Source organism: Phyllopteryx taeniolatus, chromosome 12 (genome assembly GCF_024500385.1).
Source record: "Phyllopteryx taeniolatus isolate TA_2022b chromosome 12, UOR_Ptae_1.2, whole genome shotgun sequence".
NCBI lineage: Eukaryota > Metazoa > Chordata > Actinopteri > Syngnathiformes > Syngnathidae > Phyllopteryx > Phyllopteryx taeniolatus.
Genome location: NC_084513.1, coordinates 10,601,802 through 10,627,228, shown reverse-complemented (window position 1 = coordinate 10,627,228; position 25,427 = coordinate 10,601,802). Strand labels below are relative to the sequence as shown.

The 25,427-nt window shown below is 41.6% G+C and overlaps 1 protein-coding gene, 1 long non-coding RNA gene and 1 other non-coding gene across 4 annotated transcripts; all 3 read left to right on the top strand.

Annotated features, from left to right (window-relative positions):
- Positions 1 to 205: 205 nt before the first annotated feature.
- Positions 206 to 314, top strand: trnal-caa (transfer RNA leucine (anticodon CAA)). Its single transcript has 2 exons — positions 206 to 243; positions 269 to 314. It is a non-coding gene; the product is annotated as a tRNA-Leu (tRNA).
- A 3,268-nt stretch (positions 315 to 3,582) lies between these two features.
- LOC133487193 (uncharacterized) lies at positions 3,583 to 16,404 on the top strand. Of its 2 annotated transcripts, none has more exons than XR_009791242.1 (4): positions 3,583 to 3,803; positions 8,360 to 8,520; positions 13,345 to 13,423; positions 15,295 to 16,404. It is a non-coding gene; the product is annotated as an uncharacterized LOC133487193 (long non-coding RNA). The 2 variants fall into 2 exon arrangements; XR_009791243.1 differs by lacking the exon at positions 15,295 to 16,404 and adding an exon at positions 13,505 to 13,665.
- Positions 16,405 to 20,710: 4,306 nt separating this feature from the next.
- olig2 (oligodendrocyte lineage transcription factor 2) lies at positions 20,711 to 25,070 on the top strand. The gene is made up of 2 exons (XM_061792318.1): positions 20,711 to 20,857; positions 22,000 to 25,070. The coding sequence occupies exon 2, from the start codon at positions 22,013 to 22,015 to the stop codon at positions 22,880 to 22,882; it is 870 nt and encodes a 289-aa protein (XP_061648302.1). The 5' UTR covers positions 20,711 to 20,857; positions 22,000 to 22,012; the 3' UTR covers positions 22,883 to 25,070.
- The last annotated feature ends 357 nt before the right edge of the window (positions 25,071 to 25,427 follow it).

The window sequence follows — 25,427 nt, the reverse complement described above, 5'->3', positions numbered from 1 at the left end:
CATGGACACTTGTTTGATTCACGTTATCAGGACAGACAACAACAAGGTAACAACCAGCACAAGCTACGTCACAACTGTGGTGCTGTCAGTGGCTGACCCAAAAAGGCAGCGAATAGCTTTTTCAAACCATGAATATATTGACATCATCATTACATTTTAGGAGACTTGTGGTTAAAATGGCCAACAGAGTGGCTGTGTGTCAGTTGTCAGGATGGCCGAGCGGTCTAAGGCGCCAGACTCAAGGTTGAAACCTTCTCTCGAACGGGATTTCTGGTCTCCGAATGGAGGCGTGGGTTCGAATCCCACTTCTGACAAAGTTTTTTTTTTTGTGGGCAAAACATTTTAATGATTTTATAAAACACTATGAAAAACGTAAATACTTAAAACTGTTCAATAGCAAAAATATTTTCTCCGAAATCAGCTTTAATTTCTGTTTTAACGTGTTTAAATTTACTGCCATTGACGGCTGTAAGTCAAATATCCATGTTAACTGGTAAGGCTGCCAGTGAATGAGTTTAAATACAGTGCAGACCTAACCATCACAAGTATTATGTTCAGTGGGAAACCACTTGCCACAGTGACTGGTGAGCAAAAACAAACTTGACACTGTCAAGGGTTCTGACCCTTTGGGGGTGGCCTCGGCTGTCCGACAAGGGGAAATAAATTTGGGAGGGAAATCTCCTTCCGCACCCCCCACCCCCCCCCCTCTTTTTTTTAACAATATAATCTTACTTTCATTAAATACAACAAAGTTGTATTTTATTTTAATGCTTTTAATTCACTTTCTTGATACTTTGAACTTTTTATTATTTTTACTGTTACACACTCACCTTTGTATCTTTCCAATGGAATAGAATCTAATAGAAAACACTAGTCGCTTGACTACATTTGTATTATCGCAATTGGCCTGACTGACCTCAATAAATGGACCTTTGGCTCATAGAAAAAGATATTTGTGGCCCTTAAAGATTTGTATTTCACTACTCCTGGAAGAGACGGTACTAGAATGGCATAGATGGGACCACAATAAAATGCAATAGATTAAATTAGACTGAGCTAGAGTAGAAAAGAATACAATACAATAAAATAGAATATGGTCTAACCATAGTCTTCATTGACATTGTAACAAAAGCTGTTTGTGTGTATATTGTAAAATAAAAAAATAATTTAAGGAAAACACAGAAGAAAACCAAGTATAACGATGTGTCACACTGACAAAATATTACAGAGGTAATGTAAACAGTGAAAAACAGGCAGTGATGTAATATTATTGCATTGAATTAATCATTACAAAATATAGTATTGATTATTAAATAAAGCTAATGTATTTCATATGGTCGGTTATATGTTCCCTGCGACTGGCTGGCGACCAGTCCAGGGGCTCCAGCACGCCCGCGACCCTAGTGAGGACAAGTGGTACGGCAAATGGATGGCTGAATACATACACACAACACACACACACATTCATATATATATATATGTATATGTATATATATATATATATATATATATATATATATATATTCAGAGAGAGAGAGAGAGAGAGAGAGAGAGAGAGAGAGAGAGAGAGAGAGAGAGAGATACGAAATATGTCACTGTAGTAGTTGTTAAGGACAGGAAATGACAGTTTCATCAATACGGTCTTCATCATATGAATGTTATAAATTGTAAATAAGAGTAAAACCAATAATGGATTGAAAATAACAATGTGCAGTGTGCTCACGCCATAAAACATGACCAATTAATTGCACATACAAAAATAGATTTGAGTATTATTTTGAAATGATCCTTATTGTATCGTTATTCTGTTATTATTATTTCAAAATGATTGCGCAAGTGCAGTGGGTGCACTGATGGCCGCGTCCCATAGATGTCAGTCTACCATGAGGAAACAACATCAGACTGGACACATCTTTAGGTACACCCAACCGCTCACATGTGCCTAAACAACGTGACGGTGTACCTAATGATGTGTCCACCGAGAGGTCTTGATTTTAAAGTGACGTCAGCTCTGTGAACATCTAAAACATTGACTCCACAAGCGTATTTAGCTTTTTCTTTGGATTTGAAAACAAAATGTCACCACAGGAAAACGGTGACGATAACCGTAGAGCAGAAAGTAGAACTTATTGGAAATGAAATGGTAATGCATGAGCATAACCAGTGAAGTTAGGCAACAGTTTTGCTTCTTGTGAATTAGGTGTATGTCAGATGTCTTCAAAGTTGAGTAGTTTTACTTTATTTCATGTTCACAGTTTTTTTCTTGCTATCCTTGCATCATCCCGCTAATACATATGTTGTGTTTATGTTACATGACAATGATGATGTGTGTGCTGTTCCCATGAATTAGAGGGGGTCTCAGGGTTTTTAGGGTCCAGCCACTTTGTCTGGACAAATGTGAGGATTTGGGGGCTAAGCTAAGCTATGTGTGGGCTGAGTGTTAATTGTTTGTGTTCCAAGTGACTCCCCTCAATCAGCCTGGTCCGGATCCTCAAGTGACCCCCATCCAGGAGGCCCTTTTGTGCTATGGGACTTGAACCTGACACGTCGGGTCTGGACCGGGGAGCTCGAAAATCAAAACAATTGGGATTTGTTGTTGGAACATTCCAACATGTCAGCAGGCAGGAGGGAGCCCAGGGGTGGGGGGCCGGCTGGGGAGTCCGGGGGTTAGGGTCAAACCATACTACCTGCCCAGCGAGTCAGGAGGCCTTCAAGAGTCCAACAAGTAGTGGCGCCACCTTAGCTGCACCCCACGCAATTAAGACCCCCTCCACCCCGCCCCCAAATGTGCTCCTTGCATGCTGATCAGAGGATTAGGATTTTTTTTTTTGGGGGGGGGGGCTCCCTGCTCAAACTAGCAAGTAAATGATGAAAATCAAGTTTAACATCAAGACAAAAAGGTTTGATGTAACTTTTCTCTGGTGTGAGAGAGCAGGCAAAAAGCTGGAACTCAGCCTAGCAGCAGTCATTGGGTCGATGCTAACAATGCTATGCTAACTATTTCTGTTGGTGTCCTCCACCTGCAGGATGTCTAAGGTTTGATTTCACAACTTTGTCTACAAGTTAGTAGCTATTGAAAGTTTGCCAAATAGATGCAGGCCCTGGTAAGGTTCATGGCATAGATGCTGTTTTATTCTTCAGTTCAAATATCACCTGTTCAGCTCATAAATGTTATATCATGGCTGCAGATTCACCCTGGAACAGATTATATCTAGCTGCATTATTTCCTACGTTTTGTAAATGAGAACAAGTTGGAGATGTATTGGAATTTAAACAAAAAAAAATCTCTTTTTTTTTGGCTAGCATAGCCTCATCCTGCTAACACATACTAACTGTGGAATGGGGCTGCACGATATATTGTTTGACCATCGTCATAGCGATGTACGCATGCTTAATAGTCACGTCGCAAAATCCTGTGATGTGCCGGGCAAAAGAACTCGGGTACCCAACATGCACTGCGCGCATCATTCAACCAATCATAATCGTACTGTGAATAGTTTAACAGATAGCGAAACATTCTTGAAAAAAAGGAAAAACGCTCTTGTTTCAGTTGTTTATTTGTTACTCCCAGCTGTAGTGTACTGTAAAACCGTCACGTAAAACAAATAAACATTAAATGTCCTCTGCCGAAGTGCTATCTTACAGTGATAAGAAAAGGTGGACATGCTAATAAGATTAGCACTCATGTTACGGTAAAATGTAATCCTTCAAACAACACACACGGAGCAGATCAAAAGTGGGGTCGTTTCTGGGTGCTCTGGACAGGATGTGTTGGACTGTCCATTCTTCACGGAGAGCGTGAGGTAATGTTCATGTACTTTTAATACAGCTCACAAGCAGTCAACATAAGGTTATAGAACTGTATGCAAACATGCCCGCGTTCTGTCGATTCATGCTGTCAAGCTTCGGTACACATTGGTTTGTGCGGGCGAATAAATGGGGACAGCAGCGAGCAAGCGAGGCAATGCGCCGTTGCAAGAAGCAATCCCATTGGTCGACATCGCGGTGCTAAGACGGAGGGTTGTCGTTGATATGTCACACGTGACAGAAGATATCCCAAAAAATCAAACATGCTATACTTTTTATTTTGGCATCGCAGAGCCAAATTGTTGGTTGTGGATTGTGTCACACGACAAAGAGTTCTGTCCTTCCTGACAAAATATGTCAGGCCCGATTTGGGAAATCAGCCACGATAGCAAATCAGGTCAATAATGAGGCTGAAATCTTGTGGTCTTATCCAAGCACAAGGTGTGCACAGCAATGTGTGTTGTTTAAACATAATGAAATGAAAATGACTTTAACTTCATGTCTGGCCGGACAATTACCTGCTCCGCCCATTAGGCGAGATAAGCAAATTTTAAGGGTGCCATGGCATCAAAGGGGCATCCAAAAAAAATCAGGTAAAGATTCACATTCAATTTACAGTAACTATATTAAACAAATTATTGCTATTATTTTTTTTATTTCAAGTCAAATGCTGCCACAGACAGAAACTTGGCTCTGTGAGTTATGACTGCGTCACACAAACAAATATTAGCAGTCACGTGTACCTCACAACAATCCATATTTATGTTCCTTGGTGGGTCAAATGAAAGGAAGTGAAAGCAAACCAGTTCTGCTGTCTGCAATCACTCCACCGTGTGTAACTGTGACTATAATAATCAAAATTATTTTGATTACCTATTCATATTACAGGCGGCACGGTAGACACTGGTTAGCGCGTCAGCCTCACAGTTCTGAGGACCCGGGTTCAATCCCCGGCCCCGCCTGTGTGGAGTTTGCATGTTCTCCCCGTGCCTGCGTGGGTTTTCTCTGGGCACTCCGGTTTACTCCCACATCCCAAAAACATGCATGAATTGGTGACTCTAAATTGCCCGTAGGTGTGAATGTGAGTGCGAATGGTTATTTGTTTGTATGTGCCCTGCGATTGGCTGGCAACCAGTTCAGGGTGTACCCCGCCTCCTGCCCGATGATAGCTGGGATAGGCTCCAGCACGCCCGCGACCCTAGTGAGGAGAAGCGGTACAGAAAATGGATGGATGGATGGATGTTTCAATTTTAGGAAAGGAAAGTGGGTACATTGATATTACTATAAACAGTTAATTGAATAAGCCAAGAGAATCCGTGTGAAATTGTTTGAAATCAGCATTACTGCTCGCCGCATTAAAGTGATGCCCCCATCTGCTGATGATAGCAACGCGGATGTAAAAAGATGCTGCTAGCAGTAAAGAATGGAGCACAGATGCTTCTAAAAGGTACTTTTACAGCGGAACACATTGCCCAGGTCTGAATCATCCACACGAGCCCCAATGGTGAGGCTCTGTTTTTATATCAAGAGACTAATTAAGCTGTGTTTGCTGTGGTGGTTGAGTTGAGCACGCAACGTTCATCATGTGCATTGAATTAACTCTCCAGTGTCCGTGTTACTTTTAGTGCATTCTTTCTAAATGTATGATGTCAGTTGCACTTAAAATAGTATAATATAAAGATAAGGCTAAAATAATTCTAATATAATTATCTGTCAAATATTTAATATTAAAGGTAAATAGGAACATGGATACACGTTTAGACTAAACAACTGTAGCGAAAACGGTTCAGCAGCTGAAACCATCAACTAGTCTTGACTGAATACCATCTGACTTTTTCAAAACTATTTTGAAGTTAGTGCTAGCTAATTTGCAGCAAATAATAAATTGCTCACTTCAGTCAGGTGAGTTCCCTAAACCTTTGAAAGTAGCTGCTGTTAAGCCGCTTTTAAAAAAAGATAACGCTAGATGCTTTCATGTTAGCAAATTATAGACCCATCTCAAACTTCTCCTTCATGGCCAAGCTTGTCGAGAAAGTGGTTTTTATTCAATTTAGCAACATAAACTTAAATTGATTTTTTGACAGATTTCAATCAGGTTTCCGACCTCATCACAGTACAGAGTCAGCTCTTATCAAACCAAATGAATGAACACATGCTGTATTTTTATAGGAATTTATATTTATGTAAATAAGTCACAATTAGCCTAAAGGTTGATTTTCTTCATCATCCACATTATTTTTAATAGTAATAATAATAAACTTTAATAATAATAAATATAATAATACAAATTCTAAAAATCCAGTCGCAGGGCACATAGAAACAAACAACCATTCGCACTCACATTGACACCTACGGGCAATTTAGAGTCTTCAATTAACCTAGCATGCATGTTTTTGGGATGTGGGAGGAAACCGTAGTACCCAGAGAAAACCCACACAGGCACAGGGAGAACATGCAAACTCCACACAGGCGAGGCTAGATTTGAACCCGGGTCCTCAGAACTGTGAGGCAGATGTGCTCACCAGTCGTTCACTGTGCTGCCTAATAGTAATAATGATGATAAAACATAATATTTTTAAAAAAAGTATCAACAATTTTACCATAGAAAAGTTTACAAATGAAGCAGATGGACACTGGAAATTTCCAACTTTCTCCAGTGACCTTGAGCACACCATGCTGTCACAATGCCACTCAATCACAAACACACACGCAAACACGCACACACATTCAGTGTCAAGGTTCAGTATACTTCCTGTCCTGTTAGTGTGTGTGTGTGGTTTGCAGCTGGAACCTTTTCTTATTTAATCTACATTTTTAAATAAATGGAACAGTTTGTGTGTGTGTGTGTGTGTGTGAAAGAGAGAAAGAGAAACATGTAGACACAATGTACACACAGTGTGTCAGTGTATTCCAAGTTGATTGGAGTCCTTGTTTGACGTTCCCTTCAGACACTTTTGTTGAGTTTTGTGTCTTTGTGAAGTCCATGAGCACACACAAGAGCTGCATTCACCCACAGAGTCACGTCTACGTGTGTGTGCGTGCGTGTGCCGGCTTGAGCAGGCGTTTTTTAATTGAGTGTCGTGTCCAAAAGCAAAAGCAATTAGCGAGTCGACAAGAAAGGAACGGTGACTTTGACACGTCAAAATGGCCGCTGCGTGACATTAAGTCGCATTCACGGAGTCCTTGAATTCATCGTTCCCCACCCCCTGTAGCCCAGCACCCCCTCCGTCCAGGCTGCCCATCATCACCACCACCAGGTTCACATGCTGTGATGACATCATCACACTGCATCAGACCAACAGGTGGCGTTGTAAGCTCAGACGTTAGCCAATGAGAAGCCAGAAGAAAGTCATGAGTGGGAAAAGACAGTGACAAAATCAATGGGTAATTAAACAAAGTCCTTACCACAGTGGAACCTCAGTTTTTGTATACCCTAATGTTCAGTATTCCTTAGTTTTTGTATGGTTCAGTTTCCGATCAATTTTTTTCATCAAAATTTTTTTTTCAGTTTTCATGCAAAAAAAAGACTTGCCATTCATTTCCCAAATTAATGTGCGTTCGTCCGAAGCATTTTGTAAAAAGGCTTTAACAGGTTAAATAAACCAGCATTGGGCCAAAGAAAGTGAGTTGAAACTGGTCTGATTTTACTTTGAAAGTTGACTTTGGACAGGATGTTATGAAGACGTTGCCCCAACTTCTCTGTTTTTTGCTGAGCAGACCAGGAGGCTTGCTATTGGCTTGAGTTGTTAATAAAAGACTGCATTGTCGTATGTTAAACCCCTTTTTACACAATACAGCAGACCATTTTAAGCTGCATCTATTCTATAAAGAAGGCAAGCAACACTACAATTCATTGAATAACTCAGAAAATAGCTCTGGTCTCTCCACTCCGTGCTATACGCCATCAAGTATCTTCAGTGAAGGTACAAGTTATGTTAAATTGATTGTTGATGACTTGATGACTTCATTAGTCATTCCTATTTATTTCACACTATTTTTTATATAAAACTGCAGTTATTCTCCATTGACTGTGTTTTTCGTTGATATTTATGGGTGTCTTGGTCGGATTAATTGGATTGAAATTATTTCCTTCGGGAATTAAGCACTTTCGGATTTTGCACGATTCAGTTTTTAGACTTTCCCGGACAGATTAATCACGAAAGCTGAGGTTCCACTATATATAATTCTGATTAAATTATGAAATTTTTTGTGACACCCAGGAAGTGCAGCGTGCTGCTCTTTTATCAGAACTCACTTTGTGTATATGATTTCTTTCCGTCCCCCTTATGGAAGTGTGTAACAGACTGACTCCCCTCGTTAATACCCCCTTCACTCCCCCACTTGCCCCCCGTCTCACCCCCGTCCTAGCTGTCAGCGCTACAACAATGGTGCAGCATTAGCATGCTAATGAGGCCGACAGGTGGCCAGTAGACGGCTCAATTAAAGAGCTCGTTAAACAGCAAAGTTAACCAACGCACTAGACAACACTTTTTTGCATTAATACACAACAAATGACTGTGTGTGTGTGTGTGTGTGTGCATGTGAGTGACAGGTCACAGGAAGTGAGATGGACGTGGCTAACAAGTCTAACAAGCGGATTCAAACGTGGCCTTTCCTTGGGGGACGCCAGCAGCTCCGTCATTAAGTGGACCGCAAAAATGTCTCATGACGAAAACACAAGAAGCGGGATTACAACTCTACAAACTAACACAGGTTTTCACTTGGTTCTGCATCCTACTCCTGTCTGTCTTTCACCTCCTCAACCTCCTTATTATGAGATGGTCCCACAAAGTGTCTTCATAACATGTCTCAGTGTCCCCAACTATCCCATAAAGAAAGTGTCCCCAACTGTCCCATTCACAGTGTCCCTAAATATCCTGTAAGACAAAGTGTTCCCATAAACAAGGTGTCCCCAACTGTGCCAGAAACAAAATTTCCCTGCAGAAAGTCTCCCCAACTGTCCCATAAACAAATTGTCTCCATAAACTAAATATCCCAACTGTCCCATAAAAGTGTCGCCATATACGGTGTCCCCTGCTATCACATAAACAAGGTGTCCCCAACAGTCCCAACACCAAGTGTTCCCTAAACTGTGTTCTTGTAAGAAAATGTCCCCAACTATTTCATGAACAAAGTGTCCCCATAAATAAACTATCCTAAACTGCCACATCAACATAGTGTCTCCAACTATGCCAAAACCAAAGTGTCCCTAACTGTTCCATACACAGTGCCCATAACTATCCTCTAAAAAAAGGGTTTTCACAGTGTCGCCATCTTTCAAAAAACAATGTGTCCCATAAAGAAAGTAGCCCCAACTATCCCATTATCCACTATCCCATACATAGTGTCCCCTACTGTCACATAAATAAAGTGTCCCCAACTGTCACATACACGTCCCTAACTATCCCGTAAACGGTGTTCCCATAAACAAGGTGTCGCCAACTTTACTATTAACAATGAGTCCTGTAAACAAAATGTTACTAACTGTCCCATAAGCAAAGTGTCCCCATCTTTCAAAAAAACAATGCATGTCATAAAGTGTCCCCGATTGTGCCAAAAACAAAGTGTCCCCCTTCATAAAATATCCCCAACTTTCCCATAAAGAAAGTCTCCCCAGTAGTTGCTTTTATTAAATCAGGGCTTTATTGTTCTTGTTAATGTGCAAAGAGGAAACAATGTTTATTATTATTTTAACGTCGGCTTGTCTCGTCACGTGTGTATGTGTGTGTGTGTGTGTTTATTATGTAGGACAATAAAGATGTAACACAACATGCTAATCACTTTGTAGCCACCACCAATTTACTGCTAATCCGCAGGGCAGTGCTCTCTGGACTGTGAAAACGGGGGCGTGTGTTCGTGTGTGTGTTAATGTGTGTGTGACATCGCGCCGGGAGTTAATGGGGCGGGCGGCGGGCGTTGGACAAACGGGGTTATGTTATGTCGTCGCGCACAATCAGCAACAGCGGCACTGGACAAAAAAAAATGTGTGTGAAAGATGGCCACCCCCCTTATGAATATGCTAATCCCCATTTAGCATAGCTCGTTAATTAATGAGCTACAATAGCCCGCTTCTTCTTCGTCTTCTTCTTGAGCTTGCACACTGACACCAATGGAGCATGCTTTCAGTGTCACCAACGCTTGCTGTGTTTAGCGTTTAGCCGCTGCGTGCGCTAACAACGTCACAAAGCGCGGCTGTTATCGTCTTGTTAGCGTCGGCCGGGTATTAACCTACATAGCACGAAGTGGACAACAAAAGACGACAAAAGACAACAAAAGCTGTCGGCCATGACTCACCTCTCAGGGACAACATGTCGCCCTTATTTAGCTGCTCATTAGCCTCATGCTAATGAGACTGCGTACAATAGCGACAATGTTCTTTCTGACGTGATGGCTAGCACCAACTTTGTGTCTGTGAAGCTTGCAATACTTTACCACCATAAATGCTAGTAATACTAATTGGTTATATGTACGACTTTGTTCACCTGTCTTAAGAGACTGGGAATGCTAATGCTAACTAAATAGCAACCAAAAATCTAATTCGGCCACAGTAGTTACAACGTTGTTTCAGGCACCTTACGATTATCACGTCTTGCTTCACACTCCAATGTAATACTCATCTTCACTGTCAAACGGAATCTTTGTATCTAACAAAATTACTACTTTTCAGGAAATAAAAAACAAAAAACAAATGCCATATTGCTTGAGTTCTCATATACCGCTTCATTCAAGTTGGTATTGTACCTTATATTGCTGTCATATACCATTGCACACTCACATCAACAGCACATTACCCAAAAAATAAGTTAAATCGCTCATTTAATATGCTAAAAAAATCGTTAATTTATCATGCACTCATTTATTAAAATGGTAGAATACGTCGTTGGGCACCAGCCCTCCTCATCACAATCTGCTCAAGCCGAGCCTCCGACCATACAAATACTCTTTAATACTTAACAAAAGCAAACACCTGTGTTACATCTTCATCCCCAACTCTTTTTCAATGAGCCAGAGTCATGAGCAATTCAATGACTAAAATGATGAGCCGACTAACCCTGTGTATTGAGGTGGATATTAATGTGCATGCAAACTTACCTCCAAGGTTGACGAGCATCCTTCTGCAACGAAGTAATAAAGCAAACACTTTTAACAAAACAAGCCTATTCAAGTGTATCTAACATTTCACTCGTTATTGTCTAAAAAAAAACATCCAGACTTTTAAAATAGGTGACTATTATTCTGCACGACTTCCGCAGAATGAGGATTTTGAGCGTTCACCCCACCCAGACACATATAGTAATACAAATATTGACTTTAAACATGTAATATAAATATTTTTCTTTCATCCATCCATCCATCCATTTTCTGTACCGCTTATCCTCATTAGGGTCACGGTACTTTATTTTTAATCTATTTTTCATGATGTATTTAAAGTATTTTATTTCATTTAAATTCACAGCATTCTGTTTATGAACAAACATTAAATTTCTTTGGTTCATAGTGTTCTTTTTTAGTAAAGTTTTTTTTTTCAGAGCATTTTATTTACTTGTAGCATTATACTGCATGTATTTATTTGGAGCATTTTCCTTCTTTGTGTACAGTGTAGCATTTCTTTGTATTGTTTTTGTTCATAGCATTTTTTATATTGTAAAGTTTTATTTCTTGCATTTTATTTTATTCATGGCATTTTAAGATTGATAAATGTGTTTTTGGCATTTTAATTATTTATAGCATGTTTATATTTACATTTGTTTATACATGTTTTCATTTGTTAAATTTATAGTATATCATTTTTATATTAATTTAGTTAGTTATTTATACCATTTATTTGTATTTATTCATTTTATTTGTTTTCTTTTTCACATTCAGCAATTAAAATATTTATTAATAAGCTTAATATTTTACAGAATATATGTATGTATGTACAGTAGGGATGGAACGATATCTATATCTCACAGTTCGGTTTTATCGTGGTATTAAAATCACGGTACGATAATTATTGCGATATCGTGGGAAAGCTCACGGTATTGCAAGAAGACTCACAGTATTGCAGGAAGGTTCAAGGTTCAGGTGGGGCAAAAGCAGGACAACCGAAAAAAAACTATTTTTCTTGCTCTTCTTCTTCTTGACTCTTGCCAAGTCCTTCTCGATAGTTTCTGTCCATTTCCCCCATGTTTTTGTGAAAAACACAGCTTCAAATAATATATTACCATCCACTTTTATCCCCGTCCATCCAATGTTTACATTTATGTACTCTACCTCCAAAACAGTATTATTGCTTCAGCAATAATATACTGTATGCTCACAATAACAAAACTGTACATTGAGAAATTGTCTGTTCAATAATTTAACAGTAGTAGAAGTATTGTCACCTTTTTTAAAATTTCTAACATTAGAAATTGGATACTGCCTACAAACAGTGATTTATTTGCTTGAGTCTAAAAATTCAAGTGAAGTCATAAATGCAGGAGCACTCTTAAAGGTATAAGAACCCTTAGTTTCTTTTCCTCTACTTTGTGATATAGTAGGATGATTTGTTGTTTTGAACAGCCTCTGTAATGTGTTTTCATTTGAAATGTGGACATTTCATTTGAAGAGAGGGAAGTATGTCAGATTTATGTTTGCATTGATATCTGTATTTGTATGGAGTGGACCTATTTTAATATTTCAGTACAGTAATGTATTAGCAGAGGGATATGTTGTAATGGGAAGTTGGAATCGCTATTCCCTCTCCGTGTGATGTTCTTTCACCCATGAATTTCGACTCGAGATAAACACTCACGAGTATACCACTAAATAGTGCTACTGTTAGTACATGCTTAAATAATTTGGCGGCTAATCTCTTCGAGGGGGAACGTAGCTTTTTGGTCACAGGGGCCAGTCGGCCCCATTGTTTACACAGTAGCACTGGTAGTGTAGTGCTACATGCTGCTGCCTTTCATGCAGATGGTGTGGGTTTGATTCTTGGTCAGTGCATCAATACCCAGGATCGGATCAAAATTGGTGTGTTGCGTCAGGAAGGGGATCCGGTGTAAAACAAACAAAGAAACAAAAAAACTGTGACAAACAAATCATGCGAGTGACTCGCTGTGGCCACCCCTGACAGGGAAAAAGACGAAAGTCACATATTTGGTTATACAGTATAGGCTATATGGATGGATGCATGTATGTACATTTGTCCATATCCATACTGTTTTCATTTAATAATAAATTAAAGACATAGCTCTCCTTTTGCTTTTTGTTTCTTTCACTTTTGCACTTTAAAAATCACAATAATTGAAAAATATTTTTACCAACATTCAAGTTGCTTATTGTCAAGATATTGATTGAGTTACTCTCATTCGATCGTCCACCTTCCCTAACGCCATGAGTGGTCAACATATTAGGAACAGCCGCAGTGTACCTAATCAAGTGGCAGGTGAAAGTAAGCAGTGGAAGTTTAATTAGGAGCAACAAGTGTCTAACTGATTTGTGTGTGTGTGTGTGTGTGTGTGTGTGTGTGTGTGTGTGTGTGTATATGTGTGCGTGTGTCCACTCCAGGGTGCTCCAGACTTGGAGGACCCCCCCCCTCCTGAAGACAAGTCAGGTCCTCGAGTCAATTGTCCGCCCGGCAACAGAGGTGAGGAATGGCAAGAAGATGGTGGGGCTCTAAATCACGGCCTGTTTTTTTTTTTTTTGTTTTGTTTTGTTTTTTTTACAGTGGCAAATGAGCGAGGGGGCAAGGGGGGCGAAGGCGGCGTCTCCTGGTAGGTGGTCATCCCTGACCCGCGCTCACCCCGCATCCTGTCCTCTTTCTCCACCGCCTTGTCGGTGAGACCTCCCTGCTAATTAGCCCCCCAGGAGGCGCTAAATGCATCCGTGTGACTCTCGCGTTCGCCAAGACGCCATTCAGGACGCACCCCCCCCCCCCGCTCCCACACCGCCGCCCCCTCTACATTTCATCACCGCCCCAGGTTTTGTCCCGCTGTCCCCATCCATCAATCTTCCCATTAGGCCCCCGTATTACGGAAACCGGCGGGAACGCCCCCTTTACACCGGCCAACCCTCCCACGCCGCGCCCCCCAATCTCATTAACCCCACCTGTTGCTGGCCACCGATGCCCGCTCCGCCTCCTGAGCAAGGTGGGGGGAGTGGGTAGGGAGGCGTGCTGGGGGTGGCAGCACTTTGGGTGGTATGTTTCCTGTGGGGGGGACACAAAGCCCCCTGTGTTCAGGCGGGTCCACAGGAGCTTGTTTTACAACAGGGGAGGGGCCGCCTTCAATGGGCCGATGATGTGAACCACCCTGAACCCTTTCACGCTCACAAACACGACCAGCACTCCCCCAACAATAACCCCCTAAACCCCCCTGACACCCGCCCGCTATCCACCCCCAGCACCCCCCTTCACCCAAATGCTCCCGCTATACACCTCACAATGTCATCATATTGTAGCGAACATCATATCGAGGCGGCACGGTGGACGACTGGTTAGAGCGTCTGCCTCACAGTTCTGAGGACCGGGGTTCAATCCCCGGCCCCGCCTGCGTGGAGTTTGCATGTTCTCCCCGTGCCTGCGTGGGTTTTCTCCGGGTACTCCAGTTTCCTCCCACATCCCAAAAACATGCATGGTAGGTTAATAGTCTCTAAATTGCCCCTAGGTGTGAATGTGAGTGTGAATGCGTGCCCTGCGATTGGCTGGCAACCAGTTCAGGGTGTACCCCGCGTCCTGCCCGATGATAGCTGGGATAGGCTCCAGCACTCCCGCGACCCTTGTGTGGATAAGCGGCTCAGAAAATGGATGGATGGACATCATATCGAGACGGGGATAGGATTTCAAGTAAGGGGGAGGTTTTTGAAGTAGAGCTTCAAGTTAGGATTAGGGTTTCAAGGTACAGTTTTAAATTAGGGTCTCATGCCAGATGTTAGGGTTTCAAACAACAGTTAAGGTTTCAAGTTAGAGTTTTAAACCGGGGTTAGGGTTTCAAGTTATAGTTAGGATGTCAAAGTAGGGTGTCAAGCTTCCAAACAATGATTAGGCTTTCAGGCCAGGGTAAAGGATTCAAATTAGGGGTTTGTGTTAGTGTTTAGGATCTTAGGGTGTTTAGAAAATTACAATTAGATTTCTAGATGAAGATTATGGTTCCCAAAGTACGGTCCAAGTCGGGGTTCCAAACTTTGGTAAAGTAAGGTTTTAAGACATGGTAAAATGTCAGTTAAACTCTGTGGAAAAAACGCCGTGTGTTAAAGCTGTGACATTACCATGACGACCACACAGCCCCTGTGACGATGGATGGAGGTCATGTGACCGTGTGCGTGTGTGTTGTTAGCAGAGGAATGCTACGCGGCTAATTGTTGTAATCATGGCTCATTGTGGGTCGTCCTATTGTTGTGCCGTCTTTTACATCTCCATGTCATTGTGAGCTTGTTAAGGGGCACTGCCCCGTCATTAAGCCCCCACCCCACTCACCCACCCAACCTTTGTCACGCTACAGTAACTGTCTCCCATCGCAGGTCTGCCGGTTTTGTTCACGGGCTTCTCATCCACTCCAAGCGGACACGCCGCCACCGAGACCCTCAGAGGCTTTGACGTGACCCGCTTGTCACCTATTGTTGCTTTAATCCCTCCTTCTTCTCCCCATCTGGAATGCCGGCCGGCCGACGTCTGGATCCACTCCTGGCTCTTTAATACCTCCCCCAAGGAGCCGGCCTGCCTGCTTGCTTGCTCTCTGGAAGTGGGAACACAAATCAAAGCGGGTATCATGACAAACATTTCTTTTCTAAGAGTCCATTCCATAAAGTCCCCAAAAAAATCATCTCTCAGCTTTTACCGCCATATTTGGAGAGTGAATGATTGTGTCTCAGAATTCAAGTGCATTTTAACGAGCGATAAACTGATATAGGGAAAATATTGGTGACGCAATTTTTAACAATACAAACTGCAACACTTTGTTTGAATGCCTTTAAGCTTATTTTTATTAAACAGCTTTTCAGATTTACATCATGTTAACAGACAGTAGACATCTTTCTTTTAAAATTGTAATGAAAAGTGCAGTAAGTTCCCAGACTCAGCAGCATTTCATGTAAAGTTAAATGAAAACTGAAACAAATACTGTAGCTCCCTAAAGTTTTCGAACAGTAAATAAAGTTTTACAAAATTTCAATATAGCTGAAAGAAAATTATCTTTCACTTATGTTTGTTTTAAGTTCAAACAACAACAAAAAGTGCAGGGAGTTTTTAGGTTCAGCAGCATCTCTAATAAAGTTAAATTTTAAGTAAAAAAAAAAATATACCCAGTTTTAAATTGATCTCTTATCGGCCGTCGGATTTTAAAAATGTTTGTTGGTAATATGTGTTAAAATGCCAAATATCGGTGCCAATAATAGAATGTAATAATTTAACCCAGCCGATAATCTGTCTACCCCGAATTACGACACAGTGTGAATGCTCACCTCTCAGCATTTGCACGTTTTCGACGTATCAGTTGTAAGGGTTGTCTCTCAGTATTTACACACATTTTTGGAGCGTAACCGATCATGTCTCAGCATTCGAGTGCATGCATATTTTTTATTTTTTTTACATTCACATTAATATTGTTGCTCAGTTTTTCTCCACATTGGGACAGCGAATGATTGTGTCTTAGCATTCAACTGCACTTTTTGACACACGGTTGCATTAGCATGAATTCTCACCTCTCAGCATTTGCAACCTGGGACAGATTTATGCAATATGTCAAAATCATATCAAAACTTTTAATTAGCCCAAATCTAGGATAGGCGGGAGGAATTGGTTCATTATGTTTTTTTTATTTATGTGCCTGTTGCCATAATGTCATCTTCCGAAAATAATGGCCAAAGATATTTTTTTCAGAACCACAAACTGAACCAAGTGTAGGTACATGTGTGTGGGTGTCTTTGCATGTGTGTGTGCGTATTTGCATGTATTTGTGTGTGTGTGTGTGTGCATAAATCTGTCTCTGTATGCGTGCACGTGTATGCATGTGTGTGTTTGCTGAGAGTCGTCCGCTGTGTGAACTTGTGCTGGCTTGTGAGATCGTCACCTCCCGCGACAACAACTTGGTAGCGAAAGTGTGAAACGGGATTAGCGCCTTTACATGCTGCCCTGAACTAGCCCAACTTGCCTCTAGCAGATGTTTGCAGGACAGGGAGGCTCTTTGCTGGGCTTGAATAGCGGCGTGAATATATTCATCTCCATGCTGCTTTGTCGATCTACCCCCCCCACCCCGAAGACCGCCGCCCTCCCCCGTGACCCTCTAGGATCAGAGACCAGGTTGTCGAAACATTTGTAACATTTGGCGAAAGCAAATCTCAGCCTGTTGAATTGAGGCGAGGAGCGAAGAGGAACAAAGTCCTAACCCCCCCCCCTGCACCCCCCGTCTTCCAAGTCTCTGAAAACACCCCCTTATCCCCTCTCTCTCTCACACACACGCACGGTTCCACACAGTGCAGCAAATCCTCTTTTTCTGTGCCGTCAGCCAGATGGGGCGACGGGAATAATGGGGCGAGCCAGGCCAGTGCCATTCAATTTGTCACGGCGTCTAAAGAGCTTGTAAGCTCCCCATTTGGACTTCAGTGCCACAGTAGCAACGGGAGGCCGGCCGGGCCTGCCACTTAATTAGCTCCTAATAGCTGCCGCCCGCACAAAGCCCCCCGGACCCCCCCGCCACCCCAGACTTAGCGCTCAAAGAGCCAGCGTATCGTTTTAACCGCGGTCTGTCGATCGACGCGCGAGTGCGCTCGCCGGTGTCGCAACCAAAGAAACCGTGCTCACCCAGAGGAGAACCAAAGAAATGGCACCACGAGTTGACGGATTAGTTTTTGCTGTCGTGTATTGTCTCTTTAAATCCCTTTTTTGTCCTCTTCTTCCCATCTGGAATGTTAGCACTTCATCAAAGTTACACCCCAGAAACCCCAAGGACCAAACCTTGTCTATCTGGCTTAGTTATTATTGCTATTTGTTAGTTTTTTTTTTTTTTTATAAAGTCTTTCAGATAATGGAATTTTGTCAGAATTTTTTATTTTTTATTTCAGATAGACCATAAAAGTCATCCATCTTCGTTTTTCAGCCACAAAGTTGACTCAAGTGCGATTAGTACAGCGAGCAAAGAAATCACAATACGAGTTGACGAATTAGAATTTGAGTTTCACAGAACGTTTTTGTTATTGCGTATTCTTACAATAAAGCCATTTGTTGTCCTCTTCTTCCCAAATGTTAGTACTTCATCTAACTTAGGCCTTAGAAACTCTAAGGACAAAACCTCAACTATCTGGCTTATGTTTATTGTTTTACGTTTAAGTATGATTTTGTGCCCAAATTATTAAAGCAAAACATCAAAAGACCTTATGCATTGTTTAAACAAAGTTGACAGGAGTGCCTTCAGTGGCCCAAAAAAAAACAAAAAAACAAAGACCCAAGAAATCATATCCAGATTTCAGGCACCAGGATCAGTAATAACTTTTTTGTGGGTTTTTTTTGGTTGTTTTTTGTTATTTTTATGACATTTTGTGTCCAAGGACACATTTTTAAAGATGGATGCCCAAAAATGTCCTTGCTCTTCATATTAACAAAGAAGAAATGCAAATGGCTTTAGTATGGTGACCGAAGAAATCATGCCCACCCAAAAAATAAAACAAAATCTCAAACAAAAAGAGTTGATGGGTTAGAATTATTTATTTATTTATTTTACAGTTTTTTGTTGTTGAGTATTGTCCCTTTAAATCACATTTTTGTCTTCTCATGTGAAATGTTAGCACTTACTGTACATACAGTATTATTATTATTACAGTATTCACACCTCAAAATCTCCAAGGACAAAATCTTCTATGTCTCATTGCACACTATTGTGTATAAATGTCAGGACAACCTAGTGTATTGATTTGACAGAACGATTCGTATCGATTTGCGTTATCGATTTCAGCAGAAACCAAATAAATCATGAGTTTAAGAAGAATTGATGGATGACATTATGACGATAAAGTTTTTTTTTTTTAACTTTTGTTCTTTGGATGAAATTTTGTGCCTGAATATTTTTTTTAAAGCAGACACTGAAAACCTTTTTGAGCACCTGCCCCAATTCTACCAATGCTAGCATGGAGCCACCTAGCATGACGACATCAAGATCTGAACATGTGACCCAATCAGCTAGTCTTCATATCTTAGCTATGCTAGCATGTAGCCACTACGTGACGCAGCCAGGAAGTCTACAAAAGCCAGAGAGACCTTCCCAAATGTGAATGAGAGGTTGGAACGCCTCTGGGATGTTCCAGAATAGCGGTCGGAAGGCGACTACCGTTCCAACTGTAACTTTGACTCAATGTAGAGTGGGAGACACTTCCCAGACGTTTGTTGCCTTGCTCACACGTGATTTTGCTACAAATTGAGATGCCAAACATGAACACGCTAACGCGATGGTCAGGTTTTCTTTCCTGACAGTTCCCAGCAACAAAAGGTCTGAGTTTACGTCCAAGTTGTCTTTGGAGGGGGCGAGCAAGGAGGACGTCATTGAAGTGTGAAAGGAGAAAGTCTTGTGCTTTCTTTTGTTTTCTTTCCTTTCTGTGTGCTTGTGCTGGCAGATTATCAGGATTAAGTGCAGTCCCCGTAGGCCTATGCTGCTCCTCGGTGTTGATGATCCCACACTCGCTGCTCCTCCGCCATTCATATTCACCACCCACACTGACACACGCGCACATGCGCACACACACACTATCCATCCATCCATTTTCTGTACAGCTCATCCTCACTAGGGTCGCAGCTGGGGTACACCCTGAGCTGGTCGCCAGACTATACAATATATACGTGTGTTCATGTGCACTGCATTTGTGTCATTTCTTATACCGGTGTTCATGTTGACACTGGAAGCTTAATTGACCTCAACCATGACTAAAAGTCATGGACCTGAACCTTGGATTTCAACCATGGACATAAATCATGGACCTAAATCTAGGACCTGAATTATCGATCTGAATTGGAGACTCAAACCATTGACCTGAACCATGGACTTCAATCATGACCTGAATCATAGCACTAAACCAGGAATGTAATTTTTGGACCTGAACCATAGAAATAAATCTATCTAAATAGACTTAATCTATGGACCAGAACCATGGACCTGCATCATGGTGAACCATGGATCTAAAGCACATACCAGACCCAAACCTCAAATTTATTACAAATTCAACTGACGTAACTGAGCACAATCTGTTAAAAATTCTAAATAAAAACAGGAAAAGTGTTTGTTATGAGGATGACATCACTTCCTTTTTCTATTCTTAATTTCCTGTCCAGGCTCCTCCTTTTGAAGTAAGGGTTGTGAAAAAATCCAATGGAAAAAGCCAAAGGCCAACATTTGCAGTGATGTATAAGTGCACCAGTGAGCGCTGTAACTGACACATCTTCACTTGGTCAGGGTGCCCGTGTGGCCTCCGACCTCCACCGATGGATGGTTACGCGGCACGCACGCACGCATTCGCGCGCATGCCGACAGAAGGCCATACGGAAAAGAGTGCATTAAGTGAAGGAGGGGGGCAGGGCGGGGCTTAGGTAATTAGTAGACCTTAACAAACTCTTTAAAAGACTTTATTTACATCCCTTCTTAAAACTAACAACAAAATTATACAAGAACGATGAAATATATCATCTATTTGTGTGCGCGTGTGTCTGCGTGTGCATGTGAGAGTGTATGAGTTTGTTCGTGTAGGTGCGTGTCTGTGTGTGCGAGTGCTTGAGTGTAAACTTACAGGTATCTTATTAGTGTGTGTGCCATTTCACTTAACAAGATGCTGCCCCCCGCCCTCCCTAAAAGGAGTTGATTGGTAGCTTGCAGACACATGTGCGCGCGCGCACACACACGCACACAGTGAGTGTTGTTGTCCTGGTGACCCCCCCCCCCCCCCCCCCCTGTATAAAACGTTTCGAGTTCCGCAGGCGCGTTACTGTGCAGCTGTCGCGCGCGTGGAAGGAAGTCCACGTCCACGTACAGTGTAAACGATCAAGTGGATTTGAAGGCAACCTTTTTAACCTTCTGTACTTCGTTACTACGACGCCAAATAAGTCACGGTAAGTTCAATTCAATACTGTTTGACTGTTCTTGAAGTTGTGCTGTGGACATAATGATGTCTAATTGTGCAGTATGTTATGATATAGTCAGCGTTTGTATTGCTTTTCTTTATTTCGGCAACAAATAAAAAGTGGATTTTAGTCTACAATCAAAGTGAATAACAATAATATAATATAGCAAATTCAATATGTGCACCTGCTGTATAGCAAGCGTTTTGTTCCATTAGCAACAGTCCAGTGAATAACAAACGTGAACATATACTATACATATATACGGTATATAAATACCCATTTTGCACGCAGATATATAAAGCTTTAAATCTATATAAAGTATATAAGTATTGTATTTGTAAATGTGTGTGTGCCCCTGCTTTATTAGTTTGTTCAACATTGACAAAGTTCACAGGTACCGTGAATAGCAATCGTTCATATACAGAAAGTAGATGTTACATGCCCATATATGTAAATTATAATATACAAAGCGTGCACACGTGCTGACTTGATTTCTGCAACTCGGAACTTGAAATTGAGTCTTTTCTATTCATAGAGAAAAGTAAATTGCAGGCCTGGAGTAATATTAACCATGATGTATATATATTAAATATGATAGTAAAATCAGAGAAAGCCTTTGTAAATTTGTGTGCACGTGCTTACGTGAACGATTGTGTAATGTTGACAATAAAGTTTATTGTATTTAGAGAAAATGAATAGCAAGAGTGTATATTTTATGTTACCTACTTATTTCTATTTTTATCTTCTCAAAATTCGAAAAGTGAAGCTCTGTGAATACTTTCCTGATGCACGCAACCGCGGAGCATTCACAGCGCTTCACTTTTGACACACTTTCGTTATATTACAGCCTCCTTCAAAATTGGAAAAAAACCGATTTTGTTTTTGGTTGCAAATTTGTTGCAACAACAAAAATCAATCAAGAAATCTAGATAAATATACGATCTTCACATATGCAGTCTTTTCATTTTTTTCCAGTTTGTGCAACATTGACAATCAAGTTGATTAGAATTCAAATGAGCAATTTCGTGTAGTTACACACGAGGCAATCAATATTTATTTGTGAAAAGCTGACCAACTTTTGACAGTAATTCAAAAGTTTGACGACATGTCGTGTCGCTGCTGTCCCGCAGGTGCGCGTGCACGATGGAGTCGGACGCGAGCCGCGTGTCGTCGCCGGACACGGACGCCGTGTTTCTGTCCACGCTGCGCCGCCCCGCGCACGCGCACGGCTTCCCGGGCGCCGTGTCGTCCACGCAGGGCGACTCCCCCACGCACCGTCCCCACGCGGGCGGGCCGTACCCCCACCACCACCACCACCACCACCACCACCACCCGCGCCATCATCAGCACCTGCAGGACGACGACGACGACGACGATGACGACGACGACGACGCGCTTTCCGCGGCGGCGCGCGCGGCCTCCAAGAAGGAGCGCAAGTTGCTGTCCGAGAACGAGCTTCAGTCCATCCGCCTGAAGATCAACAGTCGCGAGCGCAAGCGCATGCACGACCTGAACGTGGCTATGGACGGTCTGCGCGAGGTCATGCCCTACGCGCACGGGCCGTCCGTGCGCAAACTCTCCAAGATCGCCACCTTGCTCCTGGCCAGGAACTACATCCTCATGCTCAGCTCCTCGCTGGAGGAGATGAAGCGCCTGTTGGCGGACATTTACGGCGGCGGGGGAGCAGGGGGAGCGGGGGCAGGAGGCGGCGGAGGGGCCGCGCACCACGCCGGCTTCCACGCTTCCATGACGCACCCGCACCCACACCCGGCCGCGGTGGCGGCGGCGGTGGCTGCCGCGGGGCCGCACGGGGTGCACCACCCGCTGCTGCCGCCCCCTCCTCCGCCTCCGCCGCCCTCCGCCAGGGCCCCTGTACACGGACTCCTGAAGGCCCCCGCGCCCGGCCCGGGCCCGCTGGGGGCCGCCTTCCAGCACTGGGGGGTCGCCGCCGGGATGCCGTGCCCGTGCAGCATGTGCACGGTGCCGCGCCTGCAGGCGGGAGAGTCCAAGTGACGCCCCCCGGATCCACCCCCCACCCCCTCACGAACTGCTTGTCCTCCCCGCGGGAATATGCTCCTCCGCTGGTGACATGTAAATAGTTGTACAGTCCAGCCACACGCACTGGAAAAAAGAAAAAGTCCTTTCAATTGAAGTCATTCCAACGCTCATGTCGGTTGCACTTGATTCAAATGTGTTCACCTCACATCGACATTATTCGATTGTTTTCCAGGAAAACAGGGGCAAATTGCGTTTGAATCGTGCGCAACCGATGGACATGACCAAATTAAGGACTTTTTTCTTCACTGCACGCACGGACACGTGCACGCGCGCTCTCCCTCTCTTTTCGTTTGGATTTGCTCCCAGACACTTTGTGTATTTTTTGTAATAAATGATAATAAATGAATGAATGAATATTTATTGACACGTGTCATGTGACTCCACTAGAAAATAAAAGTCCAAAAAATGACAATATGAACATGAATGGTGACGTTTACTTTTTTCCGTTTCGATTTCAATATGACATTTTTTTTTGATTTAAGTCTTATTCCCTGAACCTTGATTATCTTCGAAATTAAAAAAGAAATAAAATAAATTCATTGATTGTCGTGTTTTCCCACAATTGATCTTGTCAATTTAATCAAGTTGACACGTTAAAATGCATCATTTACGTTCATTATGGTTCAATAATTCTAAACATTAATATCCCAAATTACATTTTTGCATAATTTTCATTATTCACGTCATGTGCACACCAATGTGTCACACATTGAATTTGTTTGTTTTGTGCATAAGTCATTATGAATATTTATATTTCATAAATAATTATTATCATTCAAAGTCCTTGTTGTGAGTTTGGAGGTCACCCAAAGCAATGGAACATTTTCGGATCATTAATATTAATAACCTCTAAATCTCTTGAGGGTCAAATTGATATGTAATACTTCAATACTAAGGCGACCATAAGTATCGCATACTGTATATAATATAAACTATGTAACGCATCAAAATCATTTGTTGAACATACCAATCAGTCTTGCTCCTATAAATATAAAAATAATATCAAAATATTTTGACATATAAATCATGATGTCATTATGAGGTTTTATGGAAATGTTCTTGTCAATTTTATGTTTATGATTAATATCCATAAGTTATTGTCTCATACAAGCAAGACATAATAAATAAACACAAAGAAATAATCATCATCATTATTATTATTATTATAAAAGATGTGGAAATGTTCGTTGTTTTCTGTAAGGTTTTAACATGCTCAACAATTTTATTAATATCAATAATGGTAGAATAGAAGTGATTATGAATAACAATGTTTCTCAGTTAACCTAATTTGATAATACTGATCATAAAGTTAATAATGATACTGTTACTGAGTAAAAAGGGAGCTTTTTAAAAAAATACTGAAATTCAAATTACATTCTAATAATAATAATAATAATAAGAAGAAGAAGAAATCTCTTCAATGGCTTCTCATATTATCATTTAGATGTTTTCCTGTAATACTAGTATTACAAATTTCATTTTCAATATTGTTATTAAAGATGTAGGGAGGCAAGGAGCATTTTAAAACTACAGATTTTCTTTTGACATTTTTCACATTTTATTAATAATAAATAATAGTCTTAGTAATAATAGTAGTGATAATAGTATTGTTTCCCTATCATTATGTTAATTGTTAGATTTATTACTAAAGATGAAACACGAGGAGCTTTTTAAACATAACGGGGAAAAAACTTTGAAAGATTTTCCACCTTTCAAATGAGAACTGTACATTTCCTTGATGAATGAATGCACTTAAAATTATTCGTTATGAATATTTTGCCCTTGTTAATTAGTTGTATTTAATTGAGGATTATTTGATTTGTGTGCTTCAGAAAAGCATGTCAAAGGAAAAAAACAAATGTTTATTTCAATGTTTGATGAGCCTAGACATGCCCCAAAACACACTTTCACAGTGCACACACACACCCACACACATATACGCAATCACATGTATCACTTACTTCTTTCATCTATAACCGCTTCATACAACAAAGAGCATGAACGTGATATGTCTTTGTTTTATGTTTTGTTTGTTTGTTTGTTTTTGCATTGTTTTTGGTGACAGTGACCTCATGGAAAAGTCATTTCGGCCCTCTGTATTTTTCACACATATTGAGGACTGACATTAAATGCTACCATACCACTCTCTCTCTGTCTCTCTTTCTCACACACACACACACACACACACACACGCACACACACACACACACACAGACACACACACGTGCATATTCCTGGGAGCAGCTGGTGGCAGGAAATGAACAAACACTTTTCAATATTCATGTGTGTGTGTGTGTGTGTTGTCAGTGTCGCTAGTGGAGTTGGTAGAAGAAGAAGCAGCTTGGATGTTGTCACGCCGCTGGCGTTGGCACAAGGGATTAAGGCGTCTACGGCGGCAGTGTTGCGCGATGGGAAACGTGACCCCAAAAACCTACAAAGACGACATTCAAGTCCACAAGAGTATGACAAGAGCACTTTCCCATGGGAGCACCATCCCCAC